Raw genomic sequence first — 15,987 nt, forward strand, 5'->3', positions numbered from 1 at the left:
AATTCACCTTAAACGTCATTTGTGTAAGTCAGTTTGAGTGACCTGTTCTCAAACTAGTTTGGCTGCTTTTATCTAGGGGGCTAGTATATGAATCGAAACCTAACAGAGGAGAAAAAAAAGATAAGGCCCTGTTATAACAGTACATGACATGAAGGCAAAGAGTTTTCAACACTATCATACAGTCTTAAGAAAATAGCTTATTTACCCAAAACATACCTTCCACTCTGAAGCTGGATGTGGAGGGTGGTGAATGGTTCTGTACGAATAAGATAGTGCATAACCCCAGCAGAATTTGAATAGTGAGTACCATAATGAAATTTATCAATAGTTCCCATAGGATCCTCAAAATTTTCGTATCTAAAAAAAGAAACTAAAGTTTTATAAGCACAATAGTAAAATTAACTTAGGACATATGCTTGTATTGTATTGCTGAAAACACAGTTTTTAAGAAACTATGTATTTGTATCATCACGTCATGTTAATAAATGAAAAAAAATTTATTAATACTTTTTTCTGAACAATAAAATAGCACTAATATTGGATTTTGGAACACTTTTGTATTATGCAATAATACATATTCACTATAGATAAATTAGAAACCAGAGAGAAACTACCAAAAATGAAGAAATTTAAAATCAATTATAATTGCACTTCCCAGAGATAATTAATATTAACATTTTGATGAATATGTGTCAATCCTGAATTATGAATTAATATATATTTTAATATAAATATATATTTTAATATAAAACCACTATACATTATATATTGTTCACAACTTATTTTTTCATCTAACAATTTTCTATTAATATCTTACAAAATATGTATAATTGATTCACTTTGCTGTACAGCAGAAACAACATTGTAAATCAACTACACAACAATAAAAATTTTTTAAAATCTTACAAAACGACTGAATAGTCTATTTTTAACAGGTACACGGTATTTATAACAAGTAGATGTACAAATATACAACAATTTAACTATTTACTTATAGATATTTAGGTTGTTTCTATTTTTCTGCTTATTGTAAGCATGTGATAATTAGACATCCTTTTGTGGCCAAGATAATGGAAAAAAATATAGAAGGTCAGTCAAGAATTGTAAAAATGAACGTCTAATGATCTAAAGGTAAAAGAAGGAGATGTGTATAGCACGGGGAACTCTACTCAATATTCTGTGATAACCTATATGAGAAAAGAATCTGAAAAAGAAGAATATATGTATATGTATAACTGAATCATTTTGCTGTATACCTGAAACTAATACAACATTGTAAATCAACTATACTCTAATAAAATTTTTTTAAAAAAGGAAAAAAAAAGGCGATGGTGGAATAGAAGAAGGTCTAAATCAGATTATCAGCAAAGGATATATATAATAATTCTGCAAGAACTATCTCTGATCCTGTAATTGTTTTGAATGGTGACATCTGAGTTAGTGGGTATAATATCTAAATAAGAATGAACAGTTTTTTGGAAGCAATAAACATTGACATTTTAAAACCAAAATACTGATCAGTTCATCAAGCTAAGGTCAATTTCCTTTTACATAGAAATCATTAATATTCAGGAGAATAAAGAAAGTTTTCAGGTCAAAGTCATTTGTACCTATGCAAAAAAATATACTACTGAAATTTAAATTAAATTGTATCTTTGATTATCTATAAAATAAGTTAATTTATATGATCAGTATTTCCTGTGGAATAGTGTTAACAGTTTGACTAATGGCAGTAGGGTAATATATACACAGCAAAATTCCATTTAGTACATCAAATATTAAACACTGCAAAAAGTCCTGGGGAAGATCTGCAAACAAAAAGGGGGGGAAAAAATAATGTACCATCAACCCTCTCAAATAAATCTACAACTAAGTTTGTTTGCAGAACTGCTCTTTGTCTTTATTACTAGAAGTCATAACTGACAAGTCATCCACAAGTTCACATGGAGAAAAAGGAAAATTAAAATTAGATTATTTTTTACTGTCAGCAGCTGGCTTTGGATAAAAAAAAAAGTATGAGACGTTTACAGGGTGGCTCATAAATATATAGAACTATAAATATTTCCTTTCCTTATTCAAATATCACTTTCTAAATTTTCACACTTTTCACTGTGCTTTATTCACATTATTGGTGAACAACAGGTTAGTATTATTAATTTTATATCCACCAAAATATTATATTAGATGGAATGTTAGATTTGTAGGTTATTAAGTCTAAAATACCTGGGGAGGAAAATTTCAAGAACCTATTACCTTTTAGCACATACTTATTACAAGGTGAAAGAAATTCTAAACAATATCAATTTAACTTTGGTAATGAAGGAAAATACACAGACTACAGTTAAGATATTTGAAGGACAACTGATGTATTTTCAAGAAAACTTAGTGAAGGAATTACCAGACTCTGATTATCAAAAGTAGTGTGCATTTAAAAAAAGTAACACTTGGTTGGCCATAGCAGAAATCAATACAAATTCAAACAAGCTATGGGCATCTTTCAAAAGGGATGAAAAGCACTTACTTTTCTCGCATGGCTTTGGCATTTTTATCATTAACTACCCCAATTGGTTTGGATAGATCTCGAAATACAGATGGGTTATTAAGATCCAACTCTTCTGAAGTATAATCTTGTAAAATCCAGGGGAACTAAAAGAGCCACAGTTTACAATTTAGACATTCCTTCTTAGAGAGGCTACCATCTCCATATCTAATATAAATGCTTATCTAAGACAAAAAGGGATAGTCTTTATTTCTTCCCCGTTGCAAATGTTTATTCATCTTTAGTTCAATAACCAGAAGCATTATTTCCTGTAATTCCACTGGAATATTTTCAATGAAGTGAAAGAAAAAGGGTTTTTATTTTTAAAATACTCTTCATATTTACATACTTCTTGAAAATAGCAGGGTAGAAATATACAGAAAGGCAAAATCAGTTTTTATATCTTTTTAAAAATAAAAACTAGATATCATCCACATATATTTTGTGTATTAGAAAACTGAAAGGTAATTCCATATTTACAAGATTTATATAAAACTCACCACAGGATACTGTGCAAGATCATTATAGGTTCGTCCTGCCATTGTATTTAATTGAATGAGGTAGTCAAAATTTGATATCTCTCTGTTTACCCATTTCTAGACAGCACAAAAAAAGAAAAAATCAAAATTAATCTATATCTCTTAGAAATCAGTAACTATTACTGACAGTACTAAAATAATCTTTTGTTCCCATTATCTCTTATCATCTTTTTGATAAAGGAATGAAGCTTTAAAAAATATTTAACAGGGAGGTAAAATCAATATGCTTTTCCTAAATTCACTTCCTTTTAAAAATTTGTCTCTAGAAAAGGAAAAGAAAGTTCCTACACTACAATCTAAAAGGTCTTCTATAAGAATTAAGTCTTTTCTTCAGTTAAAAAGTATTTTGTTTGAATATCTTAAAACTTTTTAATTCTAGAAGGACTGCCCAAATTTGAAATTTTTGTCATAAATTGAAATTTTCATAAGTGTAAATATTAAAAAATCAGTATCTCAATGTACTAAAATGACGTACAAATTTTAAATAAACATTATATTAACTATATTCAGAAAACTACTTTTATAGAGCAAAGGGATTTTGGGATTTTGCTATAACAGATATAAAAATTTTCTAAAGGAAGACATAAACATTATTTTTTTAATCACCTTACCGTACTTAGACTACTAATTACTCTACACAGTGTAGGCATGCTCAAGCATTTTGCTGACAGATTAATACACACCTTTAAGTTTACTGTGTGCCTTAAGCAAAGGACATATTTATGGGAAATGGTGAGAAATGAATCTATGTATACAGATTTTATAGAAAGCCCAATTATAACTGTACTTGAGTGCCAAACTGAGGAAACAATACTTTAATGAATAAAGTTTATTCCACAGAAAGCAGGAAATATACTCTATTAAATAAAGCTTATTCCATAAACAATAGGAAACAATTGCTGATGGCTTTTGAACAAGAGCGACATTTAAAGATTAACACATATGTAGGAGGCAGGAGAGAGCCAGGAGGCAAGAGAACCTAATTGGAAGACTACTAAAACCCTAGAGAGCAAAAAACAAGGGCCTTTCTTTGGCTTTGGACAGTGTAAATTCAAGAGATGTTGGGAAATATGTGAGGATAAAATACACAAAAGCATCAGTCAGCTTTGGCAGATAGAAGGATTGGAGATTTTTTTTTTTTTTTTTGCCTTTTTTCCATGGTGTCTTTTCTATTTTTCCATTTTTTTCTTGTGCACAGATTATTTTTATTATTAAGGAAAAAAATCCCGTGTGCTGCTTTTTAAAAAGAACACTATTAAAAAAGAAGAATTTATAAGATATGCCCATGAACTGAATGACATGCGAACTGGAGACAGGGCACTGTTATGTGTGAGGGAAACAGAAAGATTCAAAGATAATTCATAAGATCAATCTGAATGGAAGAAGAGCAGTTGCATAATCAAAATAAAATAATTGAAAGAAGGAAATTTTACTTCTAAGCAAAAGTCTGAGATATAAAATGAACACCAAATCAGTGACTTAAAATTTCCTACCTGTGTCAATCCTGAGGCTTTGAATAACTCCTGTGGTGATCTGGATCCATAGCTATTTGGAGAATGAAGTGACAACAGTCTGCTATATACTTTGTTCCTAACCTATTAAAAAAAAAAGCACTTTATGGCTTAAAAATTGATCAAGACAAACCAGGAGTATGGCTTTATTAACAGATTTTTTGAGATATAATTCATATACCATAAAATTCACCCTTTTAAATATACAGTTCAGTGGGTTTTTTAAAATATTCACAGAGTTGTGCAACCATTCACATTATCTAACTCTGGATCTAACATTTTCATCATCCTCAAAAGAAACTACATACTCACTAGCCATCACTCCCCAATTTCCACTCCCTCCCATCCCCTGACAACCATTAAACTACTTTCCGTCACTATGGATTTGCCAATTCTGAACATTTCATATAAATAGAAGATTATGGTTTTAACTTCTCTATTTTACAAGGCTTAACAAAATTATGACATGTATTTTTTTTAGAAATTTATAGTATATAATGGAATAATTTTCAGACATTGAATCAAAAAACTACTTCACTTCTAGTTCAAATTTAGTTCTGTCATTTACTAACCATCTTGGCAAATCAATTAATTTACTGAGTCTCATTTGTATATTAAATATAATAATCTCTACCCTTACAGCTTTGTGAATTACTCAGGGTTATGCAAATGTAAAGAAATAAAATTAATCTTTGAACTTCAGTTTCCTCATCTATAAAAAAAGGAATGGAATTTGCCATATCCAATCTGAACATTGTTATGAAGTTTAGATACCACATACAAATGCGCTTTTAAAACTATTTACAGATTAGGAACCAAGATGGAGGAGGAGAAGGACATGCTCTCACTCCCTCTCGCGAGAACACCAGAATCACAACTAGCTGCTGGACAATCATCGACAGGAAGACACTGGAACTCACCAAAAAAGATACCCCACATCCAAAGACAAAGGAGAAGCCACAATGAGACGGTAGGAGGGGCGTAATCAGAGTAAAATCAAATCCCATAACTGCTGGGTGGGTGACTCACAGACTGGAGAACACTTATACCACAGAAGTCCACCCACTGGAGAGAAGGTTCTGAGCCCCACGTCAGGTTCCCAACTTCGGGGTCTGGCAACGGGAGGAGGAATTCCTAGAGAATCAGACTTTGAAGGCTAGTGGGATTTGATGGCAGGACTCTGACAGGACTGGGAGAAACAGAGACTCCACTCTTGGAGGACACACACAAAGTAGTGTGCGCATCAGGACCCAGGGGAAGGAGCAGTGACCTCAGGGGAGACTGAACCAGACCTACCTGCTAGTGTTGGAGGGTCTCCTGCAGAGGCGGGTGGTGGCTGTGGCTCACCATGGGGACAACGACACTGGCAGCAGAAGTTCTGGGAAGTACTCCTTGGAGTGAGCCCTCCCAGAGTCCGCCATTAGCCCCACCAAAGAGCCCAGGTAGGCACCAGTGTTGGGTTGCCTCAGGCCAAACAACCAACAGGGACGGAACCCAGCCACACCCATCAGCAGTCAAGCAGATTAAAGTTTTACTGAGCTCTGCCCACCAGAGCAACAGTCAGCTCTACCCACCACCAGTCGCTCCCATCAGAGAACTTGCACAAGCCTCTGAGATAGCCTCATCCATCAGAGGGCAGACAGCAGAAGAAGACCTATAATCCTGCAGCCTGTGGAACAAAAACCACATTCACAGAAAGATAGACAAGATGAAAAGGCAGAGGGCTATGTACCAGATGAAGGAACAAGATAAAATCCAAGAAAAACAACTAAATGAAGTGGAGATAGGCAACCTTCCAGAAAAAGAATTCAGAATAACGATAGTGAAGATGATCCAGGACCTTGGAAAAAGAATGGAGGCAAAGATCAAGAAGATGCAAGAAATGTTTAACAAACACATAGACGAATTAAAGAACAAACAAACAGAGAGGAACAATACAGTAACTGAAATGAAAACTACACTACAAAGAATCAATAGCAGAATAACTGAGGCAGAAGAACGGATAAGTGACCTGGAAGACAGAATGGTGGAATTCACTGCTGCAGAACAGAAAAAAGAAAAAGAATGAAAAGAAATGAAGACAGCCTAAGAGACCTCTGGGACAACATTAAATGCAACAACATTCGCATTATAGGGGCCCCAGAAGGAGAAGAGAGAAAGGACGAGAGAAAATATTTGAAGAGGTTATAGTCGAAAACTTCCCTAACATGGGAAAGGAAATAGCCACCCAAGTCCAGGAAGCGCAGAGAGTCCCATACAGGATAAACCCAAGGAGAAACACACCGAGACACACAGTAATCAAACTGGCAAAAATTAAAGACAAAGCAAAATTACTGAAAGCAGCAAGGGAAAAACGACAAATAACATACAAGGGAACTCCCAAAAGGTTAACAGCTGATTTCTCAGCACAAACTCTACAAGCCAGAAGGGAGTGGCATGATATACTTAAAGTGATGAAAGGAAAGAACCTACCACCAAGATTACTCTACCCAGCAAGGATCTCATTCAAATTTGATGGAGAAATCAAAAGCTTTACAGATAAGCAAAAGCTAAGAGAATTCAGCACCACCAAACCAGCTCTACAACAAATGCTAAAGGAACTTCTCTAATTGGGAAACACAACAGAAGAAAAGGACCTACAAAAACAAACCCAAAACAATTAAGAAAATGGTCATAGGAACATACATATCGATAATTACCTTAAACGTAAATGGATTAAATGCTCCAACCAAAAGACACAGGCTTGCTGAATGGATACAAAAACAAGACCCATATACATGCTGTCTACCAGAGACCCACTTCAGACTTAGGGACACATACAGACTGAAAGTGAGGGAATGGAAAAAGATATTCCATGCAAATGGAAATCAAAAGAAAGCTGGAGTAGCTATACTCATATCAGATAAAATAGACTTTAAAATAAAGAATGTTACAAGAGACAAGGAAGGACACTACATAATGATCAAGGGATCAATCCAAGAAGAAGATATAACAATTATAAATGTATATGCACCCATCATAGGAGCACCTCAATACACAAGGCAACTGCTAACAGCTATAAAAGAGGAAATCGACAGTAACACAATAATAGTGGGGGACTTTAACACCTCACTTATACCAATGGACAGATCATCCAAAATGAAAATAAATAAGGAAACACAAGCTTTAAATGACACAATAGACCAGATAGATTTAATTGATATTTATAGGACATTCCATCCAGAAACAGCAGATTACATTTTCTTCTCAAGTGCGCATGGAACATTCTCCAGGATAGATCACATCTTGGGTCACAAATCAAGCCTCAGTAAATTTAAGAAAATTGAAATCATATCAAGCATCTTTTTGGACCACAACACTATGAGGTTAGAAATGAATTACAGGGAAAAAAACGTTAAAAACAGAAACACACGGAGGCTAAGCAATACGTTACTAAATAACCAAGAGATCACTGAAGAAATCAAAGGGGAAATCAAAAAGTACCTAGAGACAAATGACAATGAAAACACGACGATCCAAAACCTATGGGATGCAGCAAAAGCAGTTCTAAGAGGGAAGTTTATAGCAATACAAGCCTACCTCAAGAAACAAGAAAAATCTCAAATAAACAATCTAACCTTACACCTGAAGGAACTAGAGAAAGAAGAACAAACAAAACCCAAAGTTAGCAGAAGGAAAGAAATCATAAAGATCAGAGCAGAAATAAGCGAAATAGAAACAAAGAAAACAACAGCAAAGATCAATAAAACTAAAAGCTGGTTCTTTGAGAAGATAAACAAAATTGATAAACCATTAGCCAGACTCATCAAGGAAAAGAGGGAGAGGACTCAAATCAATAAATGTAGAAATGAAAAAGGAGAAGTTACAAGAGACACCACAGAAATACAAAGCATCCTAAGAGACTACTACAAGCAACTCTATGACAATAAAACGGACAACCTGGAAGAAATGGACAAATTCTTAGAAAGGTATACCCTTCCAAGACTGAACCAGGAAGAAACAGAAAATATGAACAGACCAATCACAAGGAATGAAATTGAAACTGCGACTAAAAAGCTTCCAACAAACAAAAGTCCAGGACCAGATGGTTTCACAGGTGAATTCTATCAAACATTTAGAGAAGAGCTGACATCCATCCTTCTGAAACTCTTCCAAAAAATTGTGGAGGAAGGAACACTCCCAAACTCATTCTATGAGGCCACTATCACCCTGATACCAAAACCAGACAAAGATACCACAAAAAAAGAAAATTACAGACCAATATCACTGATGAATATAGAGGCAAAAATCCTCAACAAAACACTAGCAAACAGAATCCAACAACAAATTAAAAGGATCAGACACCATAATCAAGAGGGATTTACCCCAGGGATGCAAGGATTCTCCAGTATACGTAAATCAATCAATGTGATAAACCATATTAACAAATTGAAGAATAAAAACCACATGATCATCTCAATAGATGCAGAAAAAGCTTTTGACAAAATTCATCACCCATTTATGATACAAACTCTCCAAAAATGGGCATAGAGGGAACCTACCTCAACATAATAAAGGCCATATATGACAAACCCACAGCAAACATCATTCTCAGTGGTGAAAAACTGAAAGCATTTCCTCTAAGATCAGGAACAAGACAAGGATGTCCACTCTCCCCACTATTATTCAACATAGTTTTGGAAGTCCTAGCCATGGCAATCAGAGAAGAAAAAGAAATAAAAGGAATCCAAATTGGAAAAGAAGAAGTAAAACTGTCACTGTTTGCAGGTGACATGATACTACACATAGAGAATCCTAAAGATGCCACCAGAGAACTACTAGAGCTAATCAATGAATTTGGTAAAGCTGCAGGATACAAAATTAATGCACAGAAATCTCTTGCATTCCTATACACTAATGATGAAAAATCTGAAAGAGAAATTAAGGAAACACTCTCATTTACCACTGCAACAAAAAGAATAAAATACCTAGGAATAAACCTACCTAAAGAGACAAAAGACCTGTATGCAGAAAACTATAAGACACTGATGAAAGAAATTAAAGATGATACCAACAGATGGAGAGATATACCATGTTCTTGGACTAGAAGAATCAATATTGTGAAAATGACTATACTATCCAAAGCAATCTACAGATTCAATGTAATGCCTATCAAATTACCAATGGCATTTTTAACGGAACTAGAACAAAAAATCTTAAAATTTGTATGGAGACACTAAAGACCCCGAATAGCCAAAGCAGTCTTGAGGGAAAAAAACGGAGCTGGAGGAATAAGACTCCCTGACTTCAGACTATACTACAAAGCTACAGTAATCAAGAAAATATGGTACTGGCACAAAAACAGAAACAGAGATCAATGGAACAAGATAGAAAGCCCAGAGGTAAACCCACGCACCTATGGTCAACTAATCTATGACAAAGGAGGCAAGGATATACAATGGAGAAAAGACAGTCTCTTCAATAAGTGGTGCTGGGAAAACTGGACAGCTACATGTAAAAGAATGAAATTAGAACACTCCCTAACACCATACACAAAAATAAACTCAAAATGGATTCGAGACCTAAATGTAAGACCGGACACTATAAAACTCTTAAAGGAAAACATAGGAAGAACACTCTTTGACATAAATCACAGCAAGATCTTTTTTGCTCCACCTCCTAGAGTAATGGAAATAAAAACAAAAATAAACAAATGGGACCTCATGAAACTTCAAAGCTTTTGCACAGCAAAGGAAACCATAAACAAGACGAAAAGACAGCCCTCAGAATGGGAGAAAATATTTGCAAACGAATAGACGGACAAAGGATTAATCTCCAAAATACATAAACAGCTCATGCAGCTCAATATGAAAAAAACAAGCAACCCAATCCAAAAATGGGCAGAAGACCTAAATAGACATTTCTCCAAAGAAGACATACAGATGGCCAAGAAGCACATGAAAAGCTGCTCAACATCACTAATTATTAGAGAAATGCAAATCCAAACTACAATGAGGTATCACCTCACACCAGTGAGAATGGGCATCATCAGAAAATCTACAAACAACAAATGCTGGAGAGGGTGTGGAGAAAAGGGAACCCTCTTGCACTGTTGGTGGGAATGTAAATTGATACAGCCACTACGGAGAACAGTATGGAGGTTCCTTAAAAAACTAAAAATAGAATTACCATATGACCCAGCAATCCCACTACTGGGCATATACCCAGAGAAAACCATAATTCAAAAAGACCCATGCACCCCGATGTTCACTGCAGCACTATTTACAATAGCCAGTTCATGGAAGCAACCTAAATGCCCATCAACAGACGAATAAGTAAAGAAGATGTGGTACATATATACAATGGAATATTACTCAGCCATAAAAAGGAACGAAATTGGGTCATTTGTAGAGACGTGGATGGATCTAGAGACTGTCATACAGAGTGAAGTAAGTCAGAAAGAGAAAAACAAATATCGTATATTAACGCATACATGTGCAACCTAGAAAAATGGTACAGATGAACCGGTTTGCAGGGCAGAAATTGAGACACGGATGTAGAGAAGAAACGTATGGACACCAAGGGGGGAACGCCGTGGGGGGGTGGGGATGGTGGTGTGATGAATTGGGCGATTGGGATTGACATGTATACACTGATGTGTATAAAATTGATGACTAATAAGGACCTGCTGTATAAAAACGTAAATAAAATAAAATTCAAAAATTAAAAAAAAGAAAAAAAAAAAGAGACTAGAGAGCTAGCTCTTTCTCTCTCTCTCTCATCCTCTCTCTCCTTCTCCCTCTCTGCCCACCGTGTAAGGATACAGCATCTGTTAACCAGGAGGAAGGTGTTCACCAAGAACCTGACTGCACTGGCATCCTGCTCTTGAACTTCCAGCTTTCAGTCCAGAACTAAGAGAAATAAATATTTGTTGTTTAAGCCATCCAGTGTATGGTAATTTTGTCATAGCAATCTGGATGAACTGTTTCAGTGAAGTTGACCTCATTTTCCAATTCGATGATCTGTTTTGGGCTTCATTCTATTGATACATGTCATTAGACCCTACTGATCACCCCCTAAAACTCTCCCCTACGTATCATCCAGGACACTACTCTCCATGTCTTACATCACTCTCTGATCATCCTTCTCAGTCTCTCACCAACTCCTTTTCCTTTACCTGCTCCTTAAACTGACATGAGTTCCACCATCATCTACTCCTTTTCTTGTCTGTTCTGCTCATGAGGTGACATTATTTTCTGTCATAATTTCATCTGTTACCCATATGCTCCTGATTCCAGATCTATATTTACCACCCTAATGTCTACCTTACACTTATATTTCCAACTGGAGATATTTGTCATTTCTCCCTGTATACCCTTCTAGCATCTTATATCTACCAATAAGAATCGAACTTATTATGCCCCAAATCCACCAAAAGAATGAATTAAATAAATGGAACAAAATACATACCACTAGATCTAAAAACAAATAAACAAACAAAAAACTATTTACAAAAGTATAGTATTCAATAGGAGTGTGCTTGGTTTACTTACATAAAATAGCTTTCTAAAAAACACATACATTGTATTTTCCTATGGGGGAAAATTTATTATTAATAGTAAAAAATTATCTTTTTGTAAAAATATAAAAATGCTCTTTAAATGTCTGAATCAAATCATCTACAAATAAACCTGGAACTCACAAATGAACAGAAACTTAGTTATTGACTATGCTAATCCAGGTCATCTGAGAAGCAAATGCTAAGACAGAATTGAAAATGCAGGATTTTATTAGGAGAGATGACAGTGAGAGAAAATGGAGAGAAAGGTAGGCAAGGTGGAGAGAGCTATCAGACTGTGATATAAGTCTGAACTCAAGTATATGACAGAGGGAAGGAAGGCTGCGGGCAAGTAACGGGTCAAAGGTTACAGAGCTAGTGGTGGAATGATCTTGGCTCCAGGTAACCTGCTTCAGTGGCAATCTCTTAACCACTTACGCTATTTAAGAATTTACTCTATTCCTAGAAAAACGACATGTTCCATTATTCTTCCTGACTACACAGGCTCCACTATTGTTGAATTGAACTCAGCCTAATTTCATAAATCCAGTTATATCATATATATTGCATATTATTTCATAACTGGATACTGTGAGACACCTATTAGCTGACACTCAATATTCTATTGACTTTTTTTATCTACCTATATATAAAAACTGAAAACAAATATCCTCCAAACACCTGCACATAAGTTCCAACAAAAATGCATATACTGCTTAGTCCCAAAGGTATGTATTTTTTTTTCTCTAATATATATTTTGACTCGATGAAAGAGCAGAGTTGTGAAGTTTCATTACAGCTCACTAGTTGGAAAATAATTTCAAGCTAACAGTCTGGGGCTTCCAGAAAGGTAGCATCTTACATACCTCTTTTTTGAAATTGAGAAAGTAGTTGGATTGGTCAACATGAAAAATCTCAAGGGCTGACCTCCTTAAGTTGTACCGTCGTAGGTGAATCTCTCGAACTTGAGAGTGAGGCCACTTGAAATCAAAGCCTACTCCTGAAAACAGAAACAATCTTGTGACTGGGGTACCACAAAAAGTTACTCATGCTATGCAGGAAATATCTCCTAGTTCCTGACAAAACTAGCACTACGGAAAAGGAATTCAGTTTCTGTATGATGAAAACCATTTGTTAAATTTATTGGATGTTTAAATTGTTTCTTTTAAGACTATTTTAAAATTCTATAGCTTTTCTACTTCCTTTCCATTGGAACAGAGAATGACTCTGAATGTTATATCTTAGAAACATTTTTCCTTTCTCTTTATGTTGGCAGCTTAGATTTAAATATCTTTTTATTTTCAGATAAAGGATTAGGTGAAAAGCCTCTAGGAACAAGTGTACATATAAATAAAAGTAAAATTGTATTTTATGACAAGTTTATAGCAATCCCCTGTAGCCAAACCTTTTTAAAAACATTGATAATAAAAAGGAAGCATTCCCTTCAGTACATTGTTGATAATAAATTTAATTCCATACTGACTTTCCATGTCTCCTTTTACATGGTAGACTACAATTCTACAGTCCCACCTTATCGCTTTCTTCTCATTAATGATTGATAAACTGGATACTTAACTATTGAACAACAGAAATTATTCCCCCAGAACTCCTCACCGTCCTCTTTTTCAATGCTGCCATCATAGAAGTAAATGTGTTGAGTAGTGATTTCTAATCTGCCAGGAATTATGTCAATTATTGTAATGAGTTCACAGTCTTCCAACAACACCAATTTTTCTTTTTGATCCTGTTCTTCTTTCTCATCACTGTAAAAACAAAAACCAACCAAACAAAAAACATCCAACAATGTATTCTGTGTAAATGGAAAATAACATCATATTCAAATATGAATCTCATGTCTGTAAAATCACTATCCAAGAAAGAGTACTTGAATTTTCTACAACAACCATTCCACTGCATATGAAATTACTTAAATATGTCCAAATATACTTATTACCCAATAACTAAGTTTCAAAAAACATATGTTTTACATTTCAATTGTATATGACCCGTTAAAACAAAATATAGTGAATCTTCAATACTACTGGTAGAGGATGGCTCAAACATGCAGCAATACTGGTCATGTTTTTTCGTTATATTTGGCAGACATGAATTGACCCAGGGAACAAATGAATCTGTGAATAAAGGACTGTATCATTAGTGGTGTTTCATAAATATTAGAAGTATTATGATTGATTCTTTTTTTTTTTATAAATTTATTTATTTATTTAGTTAGTTAGTTTTGGCTGTGTTGGGTCTTCGTTTCTGTGCGAGGGCTTTCTCTAGTTGTGGCGAGCGGGGGCCACTCTTCATCGCGGTGCGCGGGCCTCTCACTATCGCGACCTCTCTTATTGCGGAGCACAGGCTCCAGACGCGCAGGCTCAGTAATTGTGGCTCACGGGCCCAGCCGCTCCGCGGCATGTGGGATCTTCCCAGACCAGGGCTCGAACCCGTGTCCCCTGCATTGGCAGGCAGATTCTCAACCACTGCGCCACCAGGGAAACCCCATATGATTGATTCTTAAACTGTAAAATGAGATGTTTCAAGAGCAACAAAAGCTAGAGCATCATCATCATAGCATCCCCTGATAGTGTAAATGGAGATAACACAAGGAGCCACTATTGCCACACCATACTTAAAGTGAAGTCATCTCATATTTGGAGGACTGTTATCAATTTTTTTTTTGGAGGAAATAACTGGGAAGGGACAGTCTTCTGGTGACCTAGGTGACTTTTAACTGCAAAGTACAGAAATGAGAACTCCTATGACTCATGGAATGTTATTCAAGTATATCCTTCAAGCCAGCTGCTCTCTGGTCCTAGATATTTCACATTTGCCTCATTTCCAGGATAGCAATGACTAAATCTAATTTTGTTTCCAATGGATTTCGATGAGAAGCTCTACAAGTATCACCAACCTAACTGGGAATATTGCAACCATTAAAGCTAAGCTTAAAAAAAAAACTGAGAACGTTTTCCTAAATAGTGAAATTCCAATATTCACAGTGATGAAATAGAGAAATAAGTGACCTGAGAGAGTAAATAGTCTGAAGGTTATTTCTATTCTATGAAACAAAGAGTTTTGGCTTTTCATTTGAAAATGAATGAGACTGACATCCACTGAATTCACTAGTCCTTGAAGAAAGAAAATAAAATCCTATTAAAAGGCTGACTAAAAAATCTACCAAAACCAAAGATAGCTCCCTAGATAACTACCCCACCCAGTTCCCTGAAAATAATCAAGGACATATTTTAAAATTACTAAAATTATATTAACCAAAAAACCTGCTTATGCCAACAAAGGATATTATTGAACCTGGTCAATTTTTTTAAAATAAATAAATTAATTAATATTTTTATTTATTTATTTATTTATTTATTTATTTATTTATTTATTTATTTATTTATTTATTGCTTGCTTGCTTGCTTGCTTGCTTGCTTGCTTGCTTGCTGCATTGGGTCTTCGTTGCCGTGCATGGGCTTTCTCTCGTTGCGGTGACTGGAGGCTACTCTTCGTTGCAGTGTGTGGGCTTCTCATTGCAGTGGCTTCTCTTGCTGTGGAGCACAGACTCTAGGCGCGCGGGCTTCAGTAGTTGTGGCACACGGGCTCAGTAGTTATGGATCACAAGCTCTAGAGCGCAGGCTCAGTAGTTGTGGCACATGGGCTTAGTTGCTCCGCAGCATGTGGGATCTTCCCAGACCAGGGATCGAACCCGCGTCCCCTGCATTGGCAGGTGGATTCTTAACCACTGTGCCACCAGGGAAGTCCCATGAACCTGGTCAATTTATAGTATTAAAATAAGTTCTGAGAAATATTTGCCATGTGTTGTTTATAACCTAAACAAAGTGATGTCTGGAATAAATT

The 15,987-nt window shown here is 35.3% G+C and overlaps 1 protein-coding gene across 2 annotated transcripts in view; it reads right to left on the reverse strand.

Annotated features, from left to right (window-relative positions):
* The window catches only part of NBEAL1 (neurobeachin like 1), a 161,012-nt gene that overhangs the window by 29,356 nt on the left and 115,669 nt on the right, over positions 1-15,987 (reverse strand). For both annotated transcript variants that reach the window (XM_068544631.1, XM_068544630.1), the window contains 6 exons: positions 13,741-13,889; positions 12,993-13,126; positions 4,572-4,673; positions 3,040-3,135; positions 2,522-2,646; positions 217-357 (listed from right to left, as the gene is read on the reverse strand). In XM_068544631.1, coding sequence (XP_068400732.1) covers positions 217-357; positions 2,522-2,646; positions 3,040-3,135; positions 4,572-4,673; positions 12,993-13,126; positions 13,741-13,889 — 747 coding nt within the window. The remainder of the gene's footprint in view (positions 1-216; positions 358-2,521; positions 2,647-3,039; positions 3,136-4,571; positions 4,674-12,992; positions 13,127-13,740; positions 13,890-15,987) is intronic.

Source organism: Eschrichtius robustus, chromosome 5 (genome assembly GCF_028021215.1).
Source record: "Eschrichtius robustus isolate mEscRob2 chromosome 5, mEscRob2.pri, whole genome shotgun sequence".
Lineage (NCBI taxonomy): Eukaryota > Metazoa > Chordata > Mammalia > Artiodactyla > Eschrichtiidae > Eschrichtius > Eschrichtius robustus.